At 42.1% G+C, this 21,424-nt stretch overlaps 3 protein-coding genes across 8 annotated transcripts in view; 2 read left to right on the top strand and 1 right to left on the bottom strand.

The window, feature by feature from the left end:
* Positions 1 to 45: 45 nt before the first annotated feature.
* On the bottom strand, positions 46 to 1,209 carry Elob (elongin B). The gene is made up of 3 exons (XM_070671250.1): positions 1,013 to 1,209; positions 839 to 932; positions 46 to 633 (listed from the first exon to the last, which is right to left on the bottom strand). The coding sequence occupies exons 1-3, from the start codon at positions 1,013 to 1,015 to the stop codon at positions 377 to 379; spliced, it is 354 nt and encodes a 117-aa protein (XP_070527351.1). The 5' UTR covers positions 1,016 to 1,209; the 3' UTR covers positions 46 to 376.
* A 193-nt stretch (positions 1,210 to 1,402) lies between these two features.
* LOC139111063 (protein argonaute-4-like) lies at positions 1,403 to 9,661 on the top strand. Of its 4 annotated transcripts, none has more exons than XR_011547144.1 (19): positions 1,403 to 1,704; positions 1,775 to 1,817; positions 2,011 to 2,141; positions 2,295 to 3,498; positions 4,210 to 4,292; positions 4,583 to 4,981; positions 5,116 to 5,307; positions 5,559 to 5,694; positions 5,869 to 6,239; positions 6,318 to 6,434; positions 6,507 to 6,780; positions 6,913 to 7,062; positions 7,141 to 7,312; positions 7,409 to 7,499; positions 7,572 to 7,735; positions 7,906 to 8,173; positions 8,425 to 8,609; positions 8,698 to 9,445; positions 9,629 to 9,661. XR_011547144.1 is itself a non-coding variant. In XM_070671113.1 (18 exons), the coding sequence occupies exons 2-18, from the start codon at positions 1,805 to 1,807 to the stop codon at positions 8,786 to 8,788; spliced, it is 4,041 nt and encodes a 1,346-aa protein (XP_070527214.1). In that variant the 5' UTR covers positions 1,403 to 1,704; positions 1,775 to 1,804; the 3' UTR covers positions 8,789 to 9,661. The 4 variants fall into 4 exon arrangements, 2 of the variants coding, with proteins under 2 accessions (XP_070527214.1, XP_070527216.1); XR_011547145.1 differs by having other exon boundaries at positions 9,582 to 9,661; XM_070671113.1 differs by having other exon boundaries at positions 8,698 to 9,661.
* A 2,224-nt stretch (positions 9,662 to 11,885) lies between these two features.
* How (protein held out wings) overlaps positions 11,886 to 21,424 on the top strand; it is a 37,233-nt gene continuing 27,694 nt past the window's right edge. The window contains exon 1 of one of the 3 annotated variants that reach the window (XM_070671117.1): positions 11,886 to 13,067. In XM_070671117.1, coding sequence (XP_070527218.1) covers positions 12,941 to 13,067 — 127 coding nt within the window. In that variant the 5' untranslated portion in view covers positions 11,886 to 12,940. The remainder of the gene's footprint in view (positions 13,068 to 21,424) is intronic. The other 2 variants (XM_070671119.1, XM_070671118.1) reach the window with 2 other exon arrangements.

Genomic DNA, 21,424 nt, shown 5'->3' with positions numbered 1-21,424 from the left:
GGTTTGATGCGCAACAATGAGCAGAATTTTTTTTTACCTTTATTATCACTTTCAGTCTAAAATCAAGTACGAATCAGTACTCATCACATGTCCGTACAAAACTGACGATTGCATGATTATATAGCATCCTTGTTTAATAGGTTATTGAAAAATTTCCTGCAGCTCTGAACGCTCGTGTAAAAGTGTCATGTGTCTAATAGTCATGCAGCCTTCATTACCATAATATTCACACTAATATTCACATATGTGATACGTAAGGTTTTCCCTTTGCCTTGGTTTCTGATTTCGTTTACCATCCAGAGCTGTTCTGACGATTATCAGATTGCGCAGAGCACAAAATCTCATCGTCGACTGGCGCAATATTATCCACTTTATTTCAAGGCGACTGCTCCTGACCGTTATTTTCCTGGGACTTCATAACGTCAGGAAGATCGGGAGGTAATGAGAATGGCGTCATTTCGAGGGGTTCAAACTGGCCATCTGGCTGACGAAGTGCTAAGCCGACTAACGCGGGACACTGCGCTTTTGCAGTAGACGATGTCAGTCCGTAATCCTGTAAAGTCTTGTTGTCTGACATTAGAAGGTTGTCTTTATTAAAAAGCTGTTGATTTGCCGGCGGGACTTTCATTATACCTTCAAGGGAAAGAATATATTAATTGCGATATTGGAATCGTGTTTATTTCCGATTTAATATTATGATGTTTTTAGTAATAAATTAAACTTAATTAAAAATAAAACTGAAATAATAATAATTTTATCGCCAATCGCTAAACGACATGTCAACAGAAAAAAAGAGAACAAAAGGGAGAAGGTGATACCTGGGATATGCATGTCTCACCTTCAATCATCTTTTTCAGTTCGAGGACCGTGGTATCATCTTTAGCGTCGGTGAATATCGTCAGCTTTTTCCGCCTGATCATTAGAAATACGTCCTGCAAAAGGAGAAAAATTGAGCGCGCTTAAAGGTTAGCCGACCCGAAGACGTGGTCGTCAATCGCACGCGAATCCTCACCATTGTGAGCCTAATTATATACACCTAATCGTATGGTATCACGGCAACGTTAATATACAATGCCGATACGGGAGCTGGATTTTTTTTTTCACGTCTCCCGCACCTTGTGTTTATCAGCGGACCTTCGGGTCAGGGGTACCGGACCCACCAGGCCGCATGAAATATTTGCAGCTACTCCGACTCCGAAGTTCCGAACACCAGGGGCCCAATTGTTATCTTTATTTCCATCGGAGCTTCTTTTCATTGCATATCAGGTCTAACGCCCCGTCTACAATGGAGTAATAAGAAACTAACCAATTATATCAAAATTCCAAGAGAATAATCTAATATGATTGGCTAATCTCTTATGGCTTAAGGCTTAAGGTCTCATTGTAGATGTCGCTTTAATTGAAAGACGCCATTTGCAGAGAGTATATATTTAATAATACTATTTCATTAGCATTCGGTGTCTGGTGTTACTTTGCGTAGCTCAGTTTCTTGATAACGTGAAGTTGTTGAAAGTTTAATTCTGCAGAATCCGAGAATTTACATCGTTCTAATTGATTAATTTTCTTTGTTCGTGTTCTCGTGAGAGGTCAGTCGTGTGAGCAGGGATTCCTTTGACGTTTCGGAGCACTTTCGAGCGACCATTCGAGGAATCGTACTGTTGCCTGCCCGAGGGTCGTTTACCCGAGTCTGAAGGAGGATCTCGAGTAACGTATTCGGTATTTCTTTGGTTTAATATGTCAGCAAGTTGATTTTACATCATAAAATTTGTTTCAGGTACTTAATCCGATTGACTAGAACGACAGGATGACGAAAAAAGGTACGTGTTACAGTTGACGGTAATGACGTCATTCTTCTAGAAATTTCATCATTCGATAATTGAATACTTTTGTAAATGTTTGACAAGCAAAAATTACAATACAAAAATATTATAGCTATGGTCTTAAATAGAAAACAGTTATTTTACAAATAAGAAAAATTAACATTTTTTTGTAATGCTGTATGAAACATAGGAAAGAAGAAGAAGAATGCAGCATCTGCTTCAACCTCAAAAGAAGCTACTTCTGGTGAGACATCACAGCAGGAGCAGCAAAAGGAACAGGGGCAAACATCACAAGCACCAGGAATATCAGAGCAAGCAAAAGTAAGTAAAGAATTACAAACAGATATAACAGCATTTTTCTCGAGTATTATAAACTCAACAATTATAACAAGTAATATAAAAGCCATAGCAAATAATAAGTAACCATAAACCCTGTATTATAAGGTGTTATAATGATAAAATTTTGTGTAATAGTTGGAAGTACCACAATTACAAGGAGCTTGGGCTCAACGAAAGGTTCAATCTCAAGCACCAAGTGGACCACAACATCAACCACAGGCACCACAAGGTTCTCCTCAACAGAGACAGCAGGTACCACAAGGTCCTCCTCAGCAGAGACAGCAGGTACCACAAGGTCCTCCTCAAGAGAGACAGCAGGTACCACAAGGTCCTCCTCAGCAGGTACCACAAGGTCCCCAGCAGAGACAGCAGGTATCACAAGGTACTCCTCAACAGAAACAGCAGGTACCACAAGGTCCTCAACAGGTACCACAAGGTCTTCCTCAACAGAGACAGCAGGTACCACAAGGTACTCCTCAACAGAGACAGCAGATACCACAAGGCTGGTTACAACAGCAGCAAAATGTGCCTCAAAGTTGGCCACAACAGCAAGTGCCTCAAGGTTGGCCACAACAGCAAGTGCCTCAAGGTTGGCCACAACAGCAACAGCAAGTGCCTCAAGGTTGGCCACAACAGCAACAGCAAATGCCTCAAGATTGGCGACAACAGCAGCAGCAGCAGCAGGTACCTCAAGGTTGGCCACAACAGCAACAGCAAGCACCACAAGGACCTGCACAACCACAACCGATAATACCACAAGGTTCACCTCAACATCAATTGCAAGGAGCTTGGGGTCAACAGCGACAGCAAGTTCCGCAACAAGTTCCGTCTCAACAGCAACAGCATGTACCTCAAGATCAAGGTCAACAGCAATTGCAAGGAGCTTGGAGTCAACAGCGACAGCAGGTACCGCAACAAGTTCCGTCTCAACAGCGACAGCATGTACCTCAAGATCAAGGTCAACAGCAATTGCAAGGAGCTTGGGGTCAACAGCGACAGCAAGTACCGCAACAAGTTCCGTCTCAACAACGACAGCAAGTACCGCAACAAGTTCCGTCTCAACAGCGACAGCATGTACCTCAAGATCAAGGTAAACAGCAATTGCAAGGAGCTTGGGGTCAACAGCGACAGCAAGTACCGCAACAAGTTCCGTCTCAACAACGACAGCAAGTACCGCAACAAGTTCCGTCTCAACAGCGACAGCATGTACCGCAACAAGTTCCGTCTCAACAGCGACAGCATGTACCTCAAGATCAAGGTCAACAGCAATTGCAAGGAGCTTGGGGCCAAAAACAACTTCAAAGCCAGCCACAACAAAAAGCATTGCATCAGCAAAAAGGTATGATTAACTAACACTTAAATAATTAAAATAGCACTAGAATAGTTTGTTTATTATAAAAAATGTTTTTATATTAAAAAAAAATTAATCATAAAAAAATACTGTCATTGAAAAAAAAAAAAAAAAAATTGTAGGCAGAATTAGCTTGGATGAATAATCAGGATTTTTAGAGTGTACTGTCAAGCGTGTCTTTATTTCCGAGAGAGAGCTCCGTTTCGCACTGAGTCGATCTTTTTATGCAGGAACGTCGTCTTTCTTATTTTTTTTTTATTCTGGTCAATCGTTCTATCGATACGAGAACTTCGAATTCTAACGATTGCTCAGCAAGTCATCGATCCTTCCGCGAGTCTCGTTGTTTTTACCGGGAATTATAATACGCGATGACTAAAGATGTTTTCGCGATAACAATATGTATTTATCTCGGCATTAACAGCCGAATATACAGTTTTTTTTTTCAATATGCCTACAAAATAAAAAGAATTAAAATTATATTTATGCATTGAGATGCTAAACGTAAATAATATTTATACAGATAATTTGTTTTGTTTATTTTTTAAATAAAAAATTTTAATATTAAAAAATAAAATTATATTTAAAAATGTATAAGTTAAAAAAATAATTTTTTTATCTTTTGAAACAAATTTATTTGAAACAGATTTAATGTTTGTAAATTTGAGCTTCAGATAAAATACAATATTTTTTTTTTTATAGATTCTAGAGTAGGTGGTGATACTCAACAATTACAGCCAGTTAGTGGTGGGCAACAACAACCATCAACAAGCACAGCTCTTGATGTACGTTATTTTTTTTCTATATAACTAGATATTATAAAGTGTGCACTTTGTTTGCATTATTTATTTTTAATTTCAATTACATATTAATTTTTATATATTGAAATAATCAAAATTGCGATAACATGTTATTTAAAAGTTGTAAAATGCAATTCTTTGGTGGTTCATATTTACTCGCATTACAAATCGAGCCAAGCGAGAGAGACAGAGGCTTTTTTTTATACAATTACTTAAAAGATAAACATTGTACTCTTAATTTTTTCAGTTTTTATAAGATTATTAATTTTTTTTAGATGTCTAAGGTTTCATTGACAGATCCGTTTACCTCGCAAGTTACTGAAAAAGGAAAAATGTCGTCTGCTCAAATAGCAGCATATTATAGAACAATACCAAAGAGGGCACATCCTGATCGTGGTGGAACAGCAGGATTAAAAATTCAAGTGCGAACAAATATGTTTAAAATTTTGTTTGACGATAAATTTATAACTAATGCTGTTCATTACGACATTTCCATTACTCCGAGCAAACAATCTGCAGGAAATAAAGGAGATAAAAAAGCAATTCAGCTTCCTAAAAGTTTATGTAGAGATATTTTTGAAGTATTTAGAAGTAAATATTTTAATAACAGATATCCAGCATTTGACGGGAAAAAAAATGCATTCAGCGCACATGATCTTCCGGTCGCTGATGATGTAAGTAATACATGCATATTGATTATAATACAGTTGTATTACAGCTGGAACATGTTTTATAGTATTGTTTTACTGAAATCTAAATTAGAGATAAACTGTAATTATAAAGAGAAATTTTTTACATTTTTATATAGATGATAGAAGTTATTGATTTTAAAAATAAAGAGGGGCGAGTTAATAAATATGAAATTTCTATTAAGAAAGTAGCTAATATTGACCTCAGCTGGATAAAAAATTTGAGACCTGGTCATGAAATAAGAGATCAGACAGCTGTCCAAACTTTGGACATAATTATGCGTCATGCGCCGGAATCGAGATTTATGAACGTAAGTAATTAACATAAATAACTTTATAATTAATACTGATTTTTTTAACTAATAAATAATATTGTTTAAAAAATCGCATATTAAATAAAATTTTTTTTTGTAGTACTGTTTGAACATAAACTTATAAATTTACACATTTATTTCTATTTTATAATTTATTGCAATTAAAAATTTATAAAAATAGAATAAATATATATGATATTTAAAGTAAAATATACATAATGCATAATATAAAATATACGTCACTACAGGTCGGAAGATCACTGTACTGGCCAGATAAACCTGAATTAAGGGAAGAAAAGTTTGATTTAGGTGGTGGTTTGTTTCTATCGCGTGGTGGATTTATGTCTGGTGTACTTGGCTGGCAACCATATCTAAATGTAGACGGTAAAGTATCTACATCTATAATACATTAAACAATTTATAATTTTAGTTGTAAAGAAAATTAAAATAATACTTTTTCTAACGACTAATAAAAAAGCAATAAATATTCTTGTATTATGTTATACTATTTTTATAATTATAATTTTAACATAACCCTTTCTCTTTTGTCTTATTTAGTTTCTCATAAAGGATTTACTTACGAGTATAACGTCCTTGATTATGTAGCTGATGTTGCACAAAGGAATGTGAACAGTGTTACTTTCAACGATATAATGCGCAACGAAACTAAGATACGAAGTTTTTTGAAAGGTTTAAAAATCATTTATCAAATACCGAATTCATCAGTAAAGCGAACACATCGAATAGCTGATTTTTCTCAGAAGACATCGTATTCAACGTTTATGCAAGATATTGAAGGAAAAAAACAATCTACAACGATAGTAGATTACTTTAGTAAATTTAAAAGTTATAGAATACAAAAGCCTGATCTGCCTACTCTTAATGTAAGCACAAAAGGCCCTGGGCACGAAATTTTGTTACCTCTTGAAGTGAGTAAGCTGTTTTACATTTATTACAAGTAATAATATACGATAAATAAAAAAGTTTTCTTATTTCCTTATTTATAGTTGTGCACGATTATACCTAATCAGCCTATTAGAAAGCTGGATGAAAAACAAACTGCAAGTATGATTAAAAAGGCAGCATTACCTGCAGACAGCCGAGAAGAAAGAATAAAACGAGCGGTAAGACATTTTATATTCGTACATCGAATGAACATATTTTGTTCTTATTTATCATATTATATATATTTGCAGTTTAACGCAATACAAGTTAATAGCAGTCCTGTCATGACAAAAGAGTTTCATTTATCTGTCAGCGATAAAATGGAAGAAGTGGCGGCCAGAGTTTTAACTGCTCCCGAACTGAGATACAATCAAAAAAATATACATGTAAACCGAGGAACATGGCAATTGGATCACTTTATTCTGGCAAAAAGTTTATCAAACAATTCTTGGGCTATTTTAAATTTGAGTGACCAAGCAATGGATTCTACAGTGAATGTATTCGTGCAATTGTTGCAAAGATTTGGTATTAAGATTTAAAAAATGTATTTTATTATTATTATTATTTTTTTTTTAATAAATATAGTGCATTTGTTAATTTTTGATTTAAAGAAAAGAGTATCACATTTACGTAATTAATTTTTCTTTTTTATTTTAGCACCTGAAGTTGGTATGCGGATTGATCGACCTGGAGTCGCATGTCAATCTTATAGTCCTAGAGATTTCAAGAACATCAGACAATATTTTCATACTAATAAGCAATTACATTTAATAATTGTTGTTATAAATCCTAGATTCGATACCTATGGTAAGTATATAACTCGGTTTATTATGCTTTTTTCACTTGAAATACAAATCAATCTGATAATATTTGTCATTGCTTTAGCTGATGTAAAAAAAATTGCGGAAATGGAGGTGGGTGTTTTAACACAATGTGTAAAAATGCAAACCTTAAGAAAATTAGAAGACAACCAACAAATGGCAGGAACAACTGTAAAAAACATATTATTAAAAATTAACTCAAAATTAAATGGTATTAATCATACATTTAGTAAAATGTGAGTAATATTTATACGTTATTTATTATAAAATCCTATTTTAAGATAAAGAAATTTTTCAATAATAAAAAATTTTTTTTTTTTTTTTTTTTTAAGGCCACGATGTTTAGAAGAACCATGTATGCTTATTGGTGCCGACGTAACTCATCCATCTCCAGATTCTAAAGATATACCATCCATAGCAGCAGTTCGTATAAATTATTAGTATAACTTTTCTTTTATATGAATATATATTAATAGTAATTGCCTTTAAATTTAGGTGGCCTCAAGCACAGATGGATCGGCTTTCCGATATACTCCTACGCTTAGACTTCAACCACCTAAGGAAGAAATGATTTTGGATCTCCAGAATATAGTAGAATTGCATCTACGTACTTATCGTCAACAAACCAAGAATTATCCGAAAAGAATAATCTATTTCCGGTACGTATTCGCAACGTTCAATACTGTATAAAAAAATTTTTTTAACAATTTTTTAAATAAATAAAAAAACCTTAGTTTTAAAGATAAAATATATTGATTAAAATCTCTATCGTTTTAGTTTTTACATATTTATATTTTAATACATTAGTTTTATTTATATTAATATCCAGAGACGGAGTTAGCGAAGGGCAACTTCCACAAGTTATGTATTTTGAAATAAACGCAATTAAAAACGCGATAAAAAGCATCGGTCAATCTATTGAAGTCACTAGCTTAGTCGTTCAGAAGAGGCATCATGTGCGTTTTTTCCCGCATTCTTATGAGGACCGCGGAGTTGACCGGAGAACTAAAAACGTACAGGCGGGTACAATAGTCGATACGAATATCACTCATCCCGAACATATTGACTTTTATCTCGTATCACACGCGAGTATTCAGGTAAGCCAGCTTTTCTTAAACACATTTATGTAACTGAATGTTATTATTAAATATTAAATGTATCAATTATAAAATTTTTGCGATAAGAATTAGAAGTTGAAAGTAATTATCGGAATAATTTATATTCACTATAATTTACTTTAAATAATTTAAAATTAACCTTATTAAATTTGTTAATTATATAAAAGTGAATTTTTCCACGTAAACAAATTATTTAATACGTAATAGTAATATTTATACTATAAATACAGGGTACTGCAAGACCGACAAAATATAGGTGCATCATTAACGAGTCTAATTTCACTGAAGATCAACTTGAACAAATGACTTATTATCTTTGTCATATATATGCTCGCTGTGCAAGATCTGTGAGCTACCCAGCTCCAACTTATTACGCTCATTTAGCAGCTTATCGCGGAAGAGCTTACATACAAGGGTAAATAAGCATTAATAAGTATTATAATATAACTTGAATATTAATTACAATCATGATCTGTAAAATATTATTATTATTTTTTTTTCAGGAAAAGAGACTTTAACTTGGAAAATTTGGCAAACGAGCAACGGAATTTCGTTATAAGACTCACAAATAATTCTCCTATGTTTTTTGTTTAAAGTTGATAAAAAAAAATTATTACCACACGTACGTGAAAAAATATACCGACATTATATAATATAATATAAAAGACTAGTATATAGAATAATCATATGAAGACGTCATTATTATAAAATGCCAATCACGCAATTGGTATTCATATACATGTATGACTACAGTACTGGTTTGTTTTCAAAATGTAATACTACGATTTTTACGATATAATTCTTTATATATGAGATAAAATTAAAAGGTTTGGGTTATATATTAGTTAAACAATAAAATTAAATAGCATTTATAGAAGTAAAATTAAAATTTCTTGTGTATTGTATAATCTTATAACAATTTAAAGTTTATAGGAAAGTTATTGATATAATAAAAAATGCAGACGCTGTGCTGGAAAACATAAACGGTTCCAGTTTGACAAAACCGAAGCGCACTGAAGCCTTTTGCCGAATGAGCAAATGTGGGCAGGACAATCGACAATTTAGCAGATATAACAGTTATCCCGTGTCCATGCCTTATAGGCGTAGCGGCAGACAATAGCATATGATGGCGGCGCGTCATTAGGGATCAATTTAACGATATTAATACATCTCGATGTGATAACTTAAGGATTGGCAGCGCAACGATTCTGGCTTAATCGCTAGAAAATAATCTTACCGCATCAGCAACTCGTAAGTGAGAAGACGAAACACTATTATTACATTCTTAATTATTATGTTAAAATATTTTTACTCGTGTTTCTTTTTCTTATGAAGTCAAAAGAAAAAAAAACATATATAATCTTTTATAAGAATTTTTTAATTGTAGCTTGAAGAATTTAAGATACTGTGAATCCTAGCAATGTTATGTTTTAGATTTAACATCAGATTAGAAATGTCTGCATCCGAGTTACTGTTCTCGCCTCAGTCAATTATTTCCATTCTCAACGATGACAGATCGCCCTGTTCCATTTTTCCCAAATTCCTGTGCCAAGCTAGTCGAGAGCTATGAACAACTTCTTTTTTTTTTTTTTTTTTCTTCTTTATTCGGAGATTCGAAGATCGCGGAGGCGATCAGGACCCAGAATGGAAGGAAGGATGTGAAATAAAGAGATGGAGGGAGAGGAAAAAAAAAACCTCAAGACGAAGCAATTTATAACGTGCGACACCCACACGGGTTTCACCGTGAGGCCATGTACGGACGCGTGACGTCAACGTCACTTCTGTGCTCGCCGGTGTGTGCGTGCGTGCGTGTAGGCGCTGGGCGCGCGGCATAGAAGGTAAAGTCCGTGGGAGATCGTTAAAGAGGCGGCGTAATCGACGCAGCCGATCGATCGCACCTTGGATTCCTCCTGAGCGACCTGTCCATTTCCGGAATTACGAACGCACAGCGTCCGAGAGTGAAGAGATGTTTCTCCGGCTCGTTAGCGACTCGAATCCACGCTGGATTAGATTATTTGAGAGTTTTAAGCGTATGGACCGATTAATCGCATTATAATTGTTACAATTATATTTTTTATTATATATATATATATATATATATAGCGCAAAATTAATATTTTCAATCTTTTAGACAATCATTATTTAGAATTTGAATTGTAATTGGTTTACCATCGTTCGACGCAATCAATTTTTGTAGTCTTTTGTAATGAAGTAGACGGCAGGGAGTTTCCGATTTGTATCTCGTGCAGCTTGAGCAACGAGAAAGAGAGAAGAAAAATAAGCGTTGTTTTCTTCGTGCATAGTTAAATATTCTTGCTCTCTCTCTCTCTCTCTCTCGTTCTTTCGTTAGTACACGTGCATCGGTAATATATGAATCGACGACACGCTCGCAGGTATCACCTTGTACGTTCACGCCTTGGTCGGCGCGCGTATCTCGCAAATGGGTAGGCCGCATTATTAATTATGCATTCTAAGGTACGCCGGGGCTCCGAGATTGTAACGACGTTGCGCACCGTTGATGTAACGCACCGATCACCGTTGAGAGAGGCCGGTTGCGCAGGATACGTTCCTCGCGGCCCATTTTTTCATCCCCACCTTTCCGCGAAGCCGTGACTCGCTGCCGTCTTGTCAATCGGCTTGTTACTCATTCACACCGAAGCTCCTTCGCGCGTCTCTCTGTCCAGAGACGGAATCGCGTGCGTATTTTAATGTATTTGAAAGAGTAGAAAATACGACAAATGAAGCCCGAGACGCTTGATCATGATGGACGTGGTACAGATTCGAAAGTTTTGCGAGCTGGATCTACATTCTGTAAACTTTAAAACGTGCAATTTATCATTGCAACGTAATATTTTGCTGTTCTTTTTTTTTTACAATTGCTATGTTAAATCTTGCATTAAAAATTGCTTGCGAGATACTTTTTTTTTTGTGTGTATTTCGCAATACGCAGAGATCAATTTACAAATACTTTACACAGCATATTTGTTACAGTGTCATATTTCAATTTTATTTCTCCAGTCGCGAAAACTTTCAAATCTTCCTCCCGAAGAAGTTTGACGAGAAGGTAGCTGGCCTATGCGCGCGCACGTCGTCGCGTGCGAGATCCGAAGCTAAGATTAAAAATTGTAATTGGAAACTCGCGGTTGGGGGGCTCGCCGGGAAGGGTTTGGAGGAAGCGTCCTTCCACTGGGAGTTTTGTGAGGTGCTCCAAGCAACTAAAAAACTAAAGGAAAGGAAGAGAAGCCCACATATTTCGATCAAGTGTAAGAATACGGAATCCCTCCGCTTATTCTCGGCCTCGAGAAGGACCACGTAAAAAAAAAAAAAAAAAAAAAAAAAACGAGGAAAAAAAAAGAAGAAAAAGGGACGGAATAAATTTGCCTCACGCCCAGCGTCGCGTCGAGAGAAACGAAATGGTGCGTTGGCCCGCGAACGGGCCTGAATTATCCGGCGGCTCTGCGACATGACGGCATAGCATTTATCTTTCTCTCTCGCTCTCGCGACGCACGCTGACGCGTACGTGGAGGCCGTATATGGTAGTGGGCGGTAGACGCATGAGACGACGACGGCGACGGGCAGCGAGCAGGAGGGAGTGGAGTGAAGTTTGCGGCGCGGAGAGAAGAAGCGCGATTGCGCGACGTGCCGTCCGAGCTTCGGACGCGCTCGAGCAAGTTCGACCGCGTTCGGAGGCGCGCCGCGCATGCACGGGCAGGGCAAATCCAGTAGAGCCGAGAGTTCCAAAGCGTGTGTACTTACTCCTGAATTCCCGCGATCCGCATACCGATTCGACCTCAGGCAGAGCGCGCAAGCCGAGCGGGAGAGAGAGAGAGAGAGAGAAAAAGACAATACGGTACTATCTCTACGTTCATCTAACTTCTCCCCTTTCTATTTGTTTCCCTCCGTTCTTTCTGTTTTTTCCTATACGAAAGTTCGTCAATCGTTCTATTTATCTCCGCGCTTCGTCCCTCTCGTTTCTTCGCCTTCCTACGCTCTTCCTCCCTCTCTCCGTTACGCGTCTCCTGCCCCGCCCGCCTTCCGTCCTACCATTCCGCTCCCACGTCGCTTCTCGCGATGTGTTGCGGCGCGCGTTTACTAGTGGGATCATTCCTGAAGGCGTAATAGTAGACTGTGACGACGCGAGTGTGTGAGAGACGCGCGTTCTCTCGACCGGTGGAAGAGAAAAAGAAGAGAGAGAGAGAGAGAAAGAAAAATCGCCGAGAAGCTGAACGACTCAGGCGGAGAAGAAGTAGAGGAAACTGAAAGGAGAATCGCCGGAGCTGCTGATCGAGAAGAGATCGAGGAAGAGGGCATTTGTGCGGCGCTCGCAGCCGTCCCGAGGAAAAAACAAATCGGAGAAGAAGGAAGGAAAACGAGAAGAGGCACGTCGACGCGGCGACTTTACGACTCTCTCGAAGGAGTGTTACCCGTCGGCTTCTTGTGCGCCTGCTCGCCCTCCGCGCCACCCGCGCCGCGCGCCTCCCCTTCCCATTTTCCCCTCCAGGAGGCGCCTCTGCTCCTTTTCTTCAAACGCCGTTTCGCCAGTACGTCTCCACCCGTCCGCGCGTTTGGTACTCTCTCGTGCCAGCCGGAGAGAGAGAACAACTCCGCCGTTCCTCCGTCCGACGACACCGCCGTCGCGGGTCCGCTCGCCCTCGCCGCCCCACGGGTGTTCGCATCAAGCGTGGCCGCGCGCGCCCAACACGCGCCACGAACATTCACCATCGAAGCTGCCGAGGACTAGTTGCGATGTGTGATAATACCAACACGACGACGCAGAGCATAGCGGACTACCTGTCACAGTTGCTGAAGGACCGGAAGCAGCTAGCTGCCTTCCCAAATGTCTTCATGCACGTGGAACGGCTGCTGGACGAGGGTAAGTGACAACTGCTTTTCCTCTAATTTTTTTTTTTTTTTTTTTTTTTTTATCTCTTTCATTTCTTGCATCTTCTTGCTTCTGTCTCTTTCTCTGCGTCTCCCCATTTCGTTCGCGATGCTCTCGGTTCCCGCGCGAGGCGAGACGGGTGGAAAGGGCCGAAGGTAAGGCTTCCGGGAAGTCCAAAAATAAGTGCAGCTGTACCGAAATCGTGCGCGCGCGCTTGAATTTGACGATTGGCCGCCTCTGTCTCCGCGGACCGCGAGAGAATCGCCATTTTGCGCACTTAACGCGCCACCGAGTAGCGCTCGGCGAGCGAATTTTTCGCCGCGTGACGTAATGCCCACGGAGATCGCGTGTTTTTCTTCCTCCTCGGCAGCCGAACGTCGCTCGATCCGCGCTGACTTTTCTCGCGAAATACGTCGATCGGCCTCGCGAATATGCTATCGGCGAACTCCCGCGACTGCGAGCGTATACAGGGTGTCCGAAAATAACAGTCCGACTCTCGTTTCGGCCTTTTCTCCAACCCGGGGATTATACGGCGGGCCTCCGTGTCGCTTTTTTCTTCTCTCTCGTGATCACTGTACGTCCCTTCGTGTTCTCATAGAAATAGCAAACAGGAGGAGGAGGAGAGTAGACGAAAAATTAGAGCGCACGGGGTCTCCGAGACAACGTGCACCGAGTGACCGACCTCATTCCCGTCTCGCGGTACGCATATCGCGGAAAAATGACACTTCCTCCCTCCCCTTCTTCCCTTCTTCGGTCGTTTCTTTCCTCTCGTCGCGCCGCCCGAGTCCCGCGGATCGGGATTGCGGCACACGACGTTCCGCAGAAAAAAAAAAAAAAAATTCTTCTCTTACTATCTAACGCGCGCGTAAGACGTGGAACACCCTGTGCACAGGTGTCGCGTACCCCCCGCGTGTGCGCGTTATCCGCTCCTTTCGCTATCGCGACTCGCGGCGCGTGTGTGTCACGTGGCCCGGCGCGACGACGGCGATGGGCGGCGTGCTAGCCCGAGGAATCGGCCCGAGTTTCGCGATCAGGCCTGCCGGATCGAACTATTATTCCACAATAAATTTTACGGGCACTTCGCAGACGCAAACTTGACGCGAACGACCCGAAACGCGATGATTTCGCTTTAAAGATCCGCTTTAAATCGATGTATTATTTTTTTTCACGCTTGCGTTTGGTTAGGAAAGCCCAATCTGGGTTGCGTCACTTTTGAACGACAGATATTATCAGGTGCCCACAAAATTCCTTGCTTTAAAGCGACAACCGTTTCCCGGCATCCCGTGCCCTTTCGTAAAATAAATATGATAAATTTTTAGCGACTAGAAATGCAAGATGCTTAGCTTGATATTTTTCGTCAACTCTTCGGGAGATAAAGACGCGTTCTTAGGAAGACGTTTTATTTTTTTTTTTTTTTTACCGAAACCCTGATAGATATGCTTCTGAGAGTTTGACGAAGCAACAATATTATCGCCGTTGATTTTTTACTTTTTCTTTTTTTTTTTTTTATGGATCAATTATTTGCCTCGAACTACATGGTTGATACGATGGATTTACGAGTAAAAAGCTGACGGTTTCGCGCTAAATCGTACTCCGCTTCGAGACAAAACAACGACTCCAGTTTGATAAAAAGCGTGTACTCCTTATTGTCAAGTCTCGGCCGCCGATGATAGATGACCGGAAGCGCGATGATAAGTAAAAATACAGAGTTCCTCGTTCGTCTAAATCTCGGTCCACCGATTCGCTTTAAATTCCGCGTCGCGGAGACCTCTCTGAACCGCGCGTAAAAAAATAATCAAATAAATACGTCCAGCGAGCGGTCGTGCCTTTATTTTTCGCGAACTAGCGCCGATTATTACGCGCGAGTGCCGCCAAGTAAGTAATTCAATCGCTGGCATTAGCAGTTCCCCGTTAATATCACGTGGAGGAACACGCGAGTTATTCGCGCCCGGCGTTTATGACAGCGGGGCACGGAGTGTGACGCAATGCGAATATTTTTTTTTTTTTTTTTATAAATAAATTTCCGTCGTAATAAGCATCTCTCCTTTCCCCCATCTCACTTCGCGTTGCCCCATCCTCCCGCGATTCCCTCCACAGCCGGGCGATCTTCTGCGCCGCGCGGATCTGAAAATTGCCGCACGCGGTCCGCGCCGGGAATCGATACCGATCGGCTCGAAGCGATATAACGCTCGGGCGAGTGAAAGGAACGCGCGCGGGTAAATATTTATTTATACGCTCTCATTGCATCGTCCCGACGGCAGCACTCGTCCGGCTCGTATTCGCCGTTTTCTCGGGCGCGATAGCCGGTGTGGGATGATACCGGCCCGGGCAAGAACATCCGTCGAAATCGGCGAGATTAGCGCCCGGGATATCCACCGTACGCCGCGCGGGAAAAGACGCTGACCTCGCCGTAGAGCCGCGTTCTCGACGTCCCCCGCGCTCCTTTCCCTACGCGCGGACTCGTTCGTCGCCCCCCTCCCCCCGGGTCCCCGTCTCTCGCTCCCCCCCGGGTCCCCCTTTCTCCCCCGGCAACACTCGATACACCGCTCACCGAGATCCGTTCTCGGCGAACGGGCCCACGTTGAATGCTCGGGCTCGCGGTTGAGAAGTCCCGGGATTCCAAGACCCTTTTTCTCCTCTCGGCGCTTTTTTTCAACCGCACGTGTGTCTTCTCGCGCCGCGCACCTGCGCTAACGAGGCCGGGGCGCGCGCGAGCGCCCCGCTTCCGCCGAAATTGCGGCCCCCGCGGAATCGCCGCGGCCCACCGTCGTCGCCCGCCACTTCGACGCCTATAATTACGCCGGCGGGCTCTTCTGGACTGTAAAAAATACCCCCCGACGTAAAGCCGCGCTGTTAGAAAACGAGGAAACTGACGGGAATTGTTATTTCGAATTGTCGCAAGCTGCATTAAGTTACTCGCGTGAATGCGAAAGGGTCGGCATACAGTTTTATTAAATTAACACGCAAAGCTTTTCGTTTGGGTTTACACAATTTAATAACGAAATATTTCACAACTTATTTATACAAATAATTTTTACCGTTCCGTTCTCATTGTTGAGATCGAGTATGAATTAATCGCGATGTTAAAATGCCGTACAAATTTCGCCGTGGGTAGATTTTTTTTTTTTTCTTAGGCGGTTCTTGGTCAGTCTCGTCTCTCTCTTTTTCTCTCCTCCCGAAGTTCCTTTTTCTCACAAATCCGCACGAACTCTCGCTCCGATAATTAATTCCCTCCGCAAGCGGGGAGTGACGCGCAACATTCCTCCAGTTCGCCCATTCGGGTTCCCTTTCTCCGCGTCGGGACGAGTTCCCGATTTCCGATCGGCGATTTGCCGCGTCGATTTAGCGCGCGAATTACACGCGCGGGGCTCCGCCGCCTAAGGACGCGGCCCGCTCGCCTTTGGAAAGTCGGAGAGAAAGCTGCCGCGCTGCGGCCACGCTCGTTTTGTTTCAACGCGCTGGAAAGCGGCGTCGAACGCTTAATATTCCCGGTGCACGCCGAAAAATCGCCGTCACGCGAAAGAATGAAAATCGTTCATGAAAGAGACCCGTGAAAAAAGACAGTTCTCTTTTCTTTTTTTTTCTTTTTTTTTTCCCCCGCGGAAACTCTCCCCGATCCGGCATTTCCGAGACCTTTCTCTCGTCGCTATCGCGTGGAAAAGTGCCTCGCTCGTGGGCGGTTTCTTTTCTGGAATGCCATGGGGTCTCCTCGGCCCTTTCTCGGCCCGGAAATAGGACTCGAACGCTCAGTTGGAGAAGTTAACGTGGCAAAAAAAAAAAAGAATGTCCGGAAACTTGAAATTACTTGTCCAGGCCGCGTGAAAGATTTTCTAACTACCGCAACTGAAAATTAATCGACGGTTTCGGTACTTCTTGAAAGACTGATTGTTTCACGTAAAATTTTTGCCGGAAATATTATAATTATTAATTCCTCCGTCGCTTAGATCGATTAAGTGCAAAAATGTGCAATTATTATAGCGTTCGATAGCGGCTGCGAGATTATTTCTTTCCCTCCGCGCGAATCGTGGTTTTTTTTTAAGGAAATAAATTCCTAAATTTTAAACCGAATCTCACGACTGATTCTCACCCCAAAGAACCCACGAAATAACTCGACGAAATACCGCCGCCGCCGCTTCTCGTATTTGTTTTCCACTTTCCTTCTCCCAATTCGTATGCGCTTTTGCCGCGTCTTCGAAAGCTCGTTGGTCTTTCGCCGATCACGTTTCTTTCGTTTACTTTGAGAAGCTTGGGGGATAAATTCGGTTGCGCAATACCTGCACGGCGATACCTATTAGCTCGCTCGTGCTTGTAATGAGCCTCTCCGCTGCAACGAAGGAATTTGACTTGTCCCGTATTAGGTAGGGCCGAGGGCAATAATTTGCCGCAATCATCTCTCCGTTTCAAGCGCTCATTGAACGGGATTTAAAGGTCTCGTTTATCTTTGAACTATACGTAATATATAGTTCTGCTAAATAGAAAACGTTCAGATTATCTCGGAAACTAAACTTTCCACGCGAGGTAAAAGCCGCCCGAAGAAAATTAATTTTGCCTGAAGGGAATCGAATTTTTATTTTTTATTTACACGCTGACATTTTCCGAGATTTTTTTTCTTTTTTTTTTTTTTTTCTCGGAGTCTTAAATATTGATTACAAGGCCGCTTCAGCGGTAATCACCGTAAAACTTGGCGGCGTTGAAAAGTAAAAACTATCCAACCGACTACGTGAGTAATCGTCTAATTAACCCTTCGTGAACTGCGGGACTTTAAAGTCACCGAGACTCTATCCCCTACGTCTAATCTACGTCTTCCTCCATCGCACAAAAAATATTCAAAAATTAATACCTATCAATTTCACAAACAGGATCGACGTGATTTTCCCTCGAATACATTGATCGTGGAATAATTAATTCCCTTACAAATATATTTTATTATACATCAGAGGCATAAATAGCTCGAAATAAAGTTTGGCTGTAAATCAAAAGGCGCTTCTAAATTCGTTCCAAAAAAAATTAATTTATTTTTTACAACCGTCGCGAAGCAGCTTCTGCCATTTAGCTTTATCAATTTTTTTTTTTTTTTTTTATTAATATATTACGCGTTAATTCTAATCTAGCTTCGGAAAGGCACGTCGGGGGGTTTTTTTTTTTTTACATTTGTTGTACGGGCGGGGATACCCGCAGCGGGAGTAAGGGCGAGGCGAAGGGAAAGGACACGCGGGAGCCTGTTGCCCTCCCGTGGCGATCCTCCGCCACATAGCGATGCCCTCGAGAGGGCGGCCGGCCTGTTCAAGCGCTCTATTTCCGCCGGATCGTGCGTGCAGCGGGTTCTCTCGGTGACCTAGTAGCGCGAATAGATCTCGTCGCCAAGTGCGCGTCCTTTCGAAATTGTCCGGCCGAAACTTGGATACCGAAAGCGGGGCGCGCCGGGTGCCGCGCTCGATTTTCAGAGCCAGTGGGTCGACGTGACTAATCGCCGCAACCTTCAACGGACGTGTCTCGACGTGACGCGTATCGGCCGTCCGTCGTTACAGGAATTCGCGTCTAGCCCCTTTTTATTTTTTCCTTTCTTCCATTTTTAAAAAATCCAATTTATTTATTTTTGTTTCGCGGAAAAGGAGGAAAGTCGAATCGCCGCGACTTAAATTCGGAGCGGCCTTATTCGCGAATGTTACTCCGCCCCCGAGGTAATGAAGCGCGATCGCTAATTGGACCGGTGACAAACTCCTCACGTCCGGAGCGATTAACGTTCGCGTCCAAAGGCTTAATCTGCGTTGAAACAAAACGCGGAGGGAAATAATTTCGGCAGCCGGGCTCCGTTCGAGGGTACGCGGTCCCTCGCGAGCGCACTCGTAAACATACGCAATCGCGACACGACTAACGTTTTCCATTCGTTAATTGCCACTCCTCGCGTAGGCAAGGACTGCTTATGGGAAAAGGCAGCGAAGCGCGAGCGGACACCGACGTTAATGACGGCCATTATCGCGGCGGCATAAAGCTAGCTCAATTAGCCGCGCTGCAAAAGGCACCGCGTCGTCGAGAAAGAAAACAAAAATGGACTTGACTCGCGACATCCCTCCGTAAACGTTCACTCGAGCATTACGCTCCGTGTTATACCCGTAATTTCGTAAGGCCGCGAGAACTCGTCTCAGGGGTTGACGATCCTCCCTTACGCAATCTAAGAACCTAGAGCAACTTCGGCGGAATTCCGCTCTAGGGAAACAGCTGACCGATTTTCATGTTAATGAAGGAGCCTTGTTCTCCCGACGATGCCCGCCGGGATCGGAGCTATCGCTAACCGGACTCGGTCTTCGACCCCCTTCTCTCTTCCCTGCCCCCCGTCCCTGCTCCCTCCGTGCCACTCTCGTCCTTGCTCGCCCCCTCCTCGTATCTTCATCGCGCCGTGGCGGCCGCATTCCTTCTCTCGAACGGTGAAGCCGGCAACTTCAACTTACCTCGCCTCGCCTCGCCTCGCCTCGCTTCGCCTCGCCTTCCTTTGCCTTGCCTTGCCTTGCCTTGCTTCTCGACTCGACTCGACTCCACTCGACTCCGCTGCGTTCCGTTCCGTCTTGCCCTCCTCGCCTCGCCTCGCCTCTCGAGAGTTTGCGAGCCGGAGGATTGCGGCTTGCACCCGCTTAGATCGTTCTCCCTGGCTCTCGATGAATCGGGATGACACTCCGGTCTGATCTACGTCATTGAACAGCATTCGGGACCGTCCACACATGTGGAACAATCGTTGAACTTCCTCGACCAGCGAAAAGTCCCTTCGACCTTTTAGCCTAGCCCTTGCCTTTATTCGCCGTTCGCCCAAGAATTATGAACGCGTGATATTCGTTGAAATAAAAAATAAAGAAAGAAAAAAAATTGTTTTAGTTGAGGAATAATAAGGAAATATCAGATTTATCATATTTGTACTTCCTTTGCTAATTACAAGATACGCGTTGAAGTATCATTTAACGCAGCAATGTGAAAATTCGAGATTTTATCTCTGTTTTTACTTATTTTTTAAATTTTTTTTTTTTTTTTTTACTGTTAGATACACGAGGCTGACGTTATCAAGCATGCGTAGAAAATTTTATATACTAAGAATTGTTAATTATAATTATGTCGCAGAAATCGCGGACCATTAAGGAATTAGAAATTAAGTAAATAATTCCTAATGCAATAATAAATTACAGATTAAATATTATTCACTGTCTTGTCAAAGAATATTAATTTATAATTCCACGGTCCGCGGACGTAGAGACGTGCACGTAATTCCCGGTATAAATTTTTCTACGCGAGATTCATCTCGACGAGCTCCCGAGCCCGCGATCGAGTTAATGAATGTCCAGCGAGAACGACTCCGGGCGATCGTAAAGTCCCGAGATATCGGCCGCGATGCGGATCGACGTGGCCGCGCAGCACTCGTGACAGCAATGAGAATGAATTTACGTATCGTCCACGGAGGGATCGAGGCAAAGGTTACATTGGACGTGCGTCGCAGATCGGCAGATCTGCGTGCCGCACCTAACGAGATTTCCTTTTTCGCGCGAAGGTCTGGAGTCGCGACGTTAAAACGTACGCTGAATCGACAATGCGTCGTTGCCTCGACTTCCCGCCGCGGCGCGAGAAACGCAGGTGAAATAGGATCGTGGCGAAAGAAAAAAAAAGGAAAAAAAAACAGCATTTAAGCAATGAAACCCGAAGACTTAGGAAAAGCGAGCGAGTAATTCGAGGGAACTTGAGCAAGCGTCTCGAGACGCGAGCATGCGTCGAAAATTTCGTACAGTTCGAAATTACGGGCCTTATGGTTTATCGCTTTCGTCCCACGGCGCTAATTGGTCGTTTTTCTTACGTTCTCGGTTTACAGCTTGAGCACTTTCGTGCGCCGCGGCCCTTACGCATCACAACCGTGAGACCGGACTCCAGTCTAATTATCGTTGCGCGGCATATTTCGTGCGCCAGAGGCGCGAACGTATCCGGGTCCGTCGCCTACGGTTTGTTGCATAAGAAAACCGCGTGGTCGTATCGAATAGGTGGGTCGAGAGAATGAAGCAGGACTGTTATAACGTTCAATGAGTGCCGTGTCTCCTTCACGGCACTTTTTTCTTCTTCTTTTCTTTTTTTTTTTTTTTTTCCTAATCTCGCAACGCGAAAGACAGCGACTTCGCTTCTTTGTGCACGAAAATAATATTGCATTAATTACGCAAAAAGTTAATTTTTTTTTTTAATTATTTTGACATTTCGTAGCAAAGTATCGTTACAAAAATTGATAAGTTCCGGTTATAAAATATACGCTATATTAAAAAAAAAAAAAAAAAACATACATTTAATATGTGTAATATCATTACTAAATCGCGCAGTGAAAGGTC

The sequence above is a fragment of the Cardiocondyla obscurior genome, linkage group LG22 (assembly GCF_019399895.1).
Source record: "Cardiocondyla obscurior isolate alpha-2009 linkage group LG22, Cobs3.1, whole genome shotgun sequence".
Taxonomy (NCBI): Eukaryota; Metazoa; Arthropoda; class Insecta; order Hymenoptera; family Formicidae; genus Cardiocondyla; species Cardiocondyla obscurior.
The sequence above is the reverse complement of the archived record's forward strand: the minus strand, read 5'-3'. Positions and strand labels throughout refer to the sequence as shown.

Coding starts and splice junctions, on each gene's coding strand:
- LOC139111063 (XM_070671113.1), top strand. Junction 2,142..2,294: donor GAATATCAGAGCAAGCAAAA/GTAAGTAAAGAA, acceptor TTTGTGTAATAG/TTGGAAGTACCACAATTACA. Junction 6,781..6,912: donor GCAATTGTTGCAAAGATTTG/GTATTAAGATTT, acceptor TTTTTATTTTAG/CACCTGAAGTTGGTATGCGG.
- Elob (XM_070671250.1), bottom strand. Junction 634..838: donor ACTGAAAAAGATGATTGAAG/GTGAGACATGCA, acceptor TTTCCCTTGAAG/GTATAATGAAAGTCCCGCCG.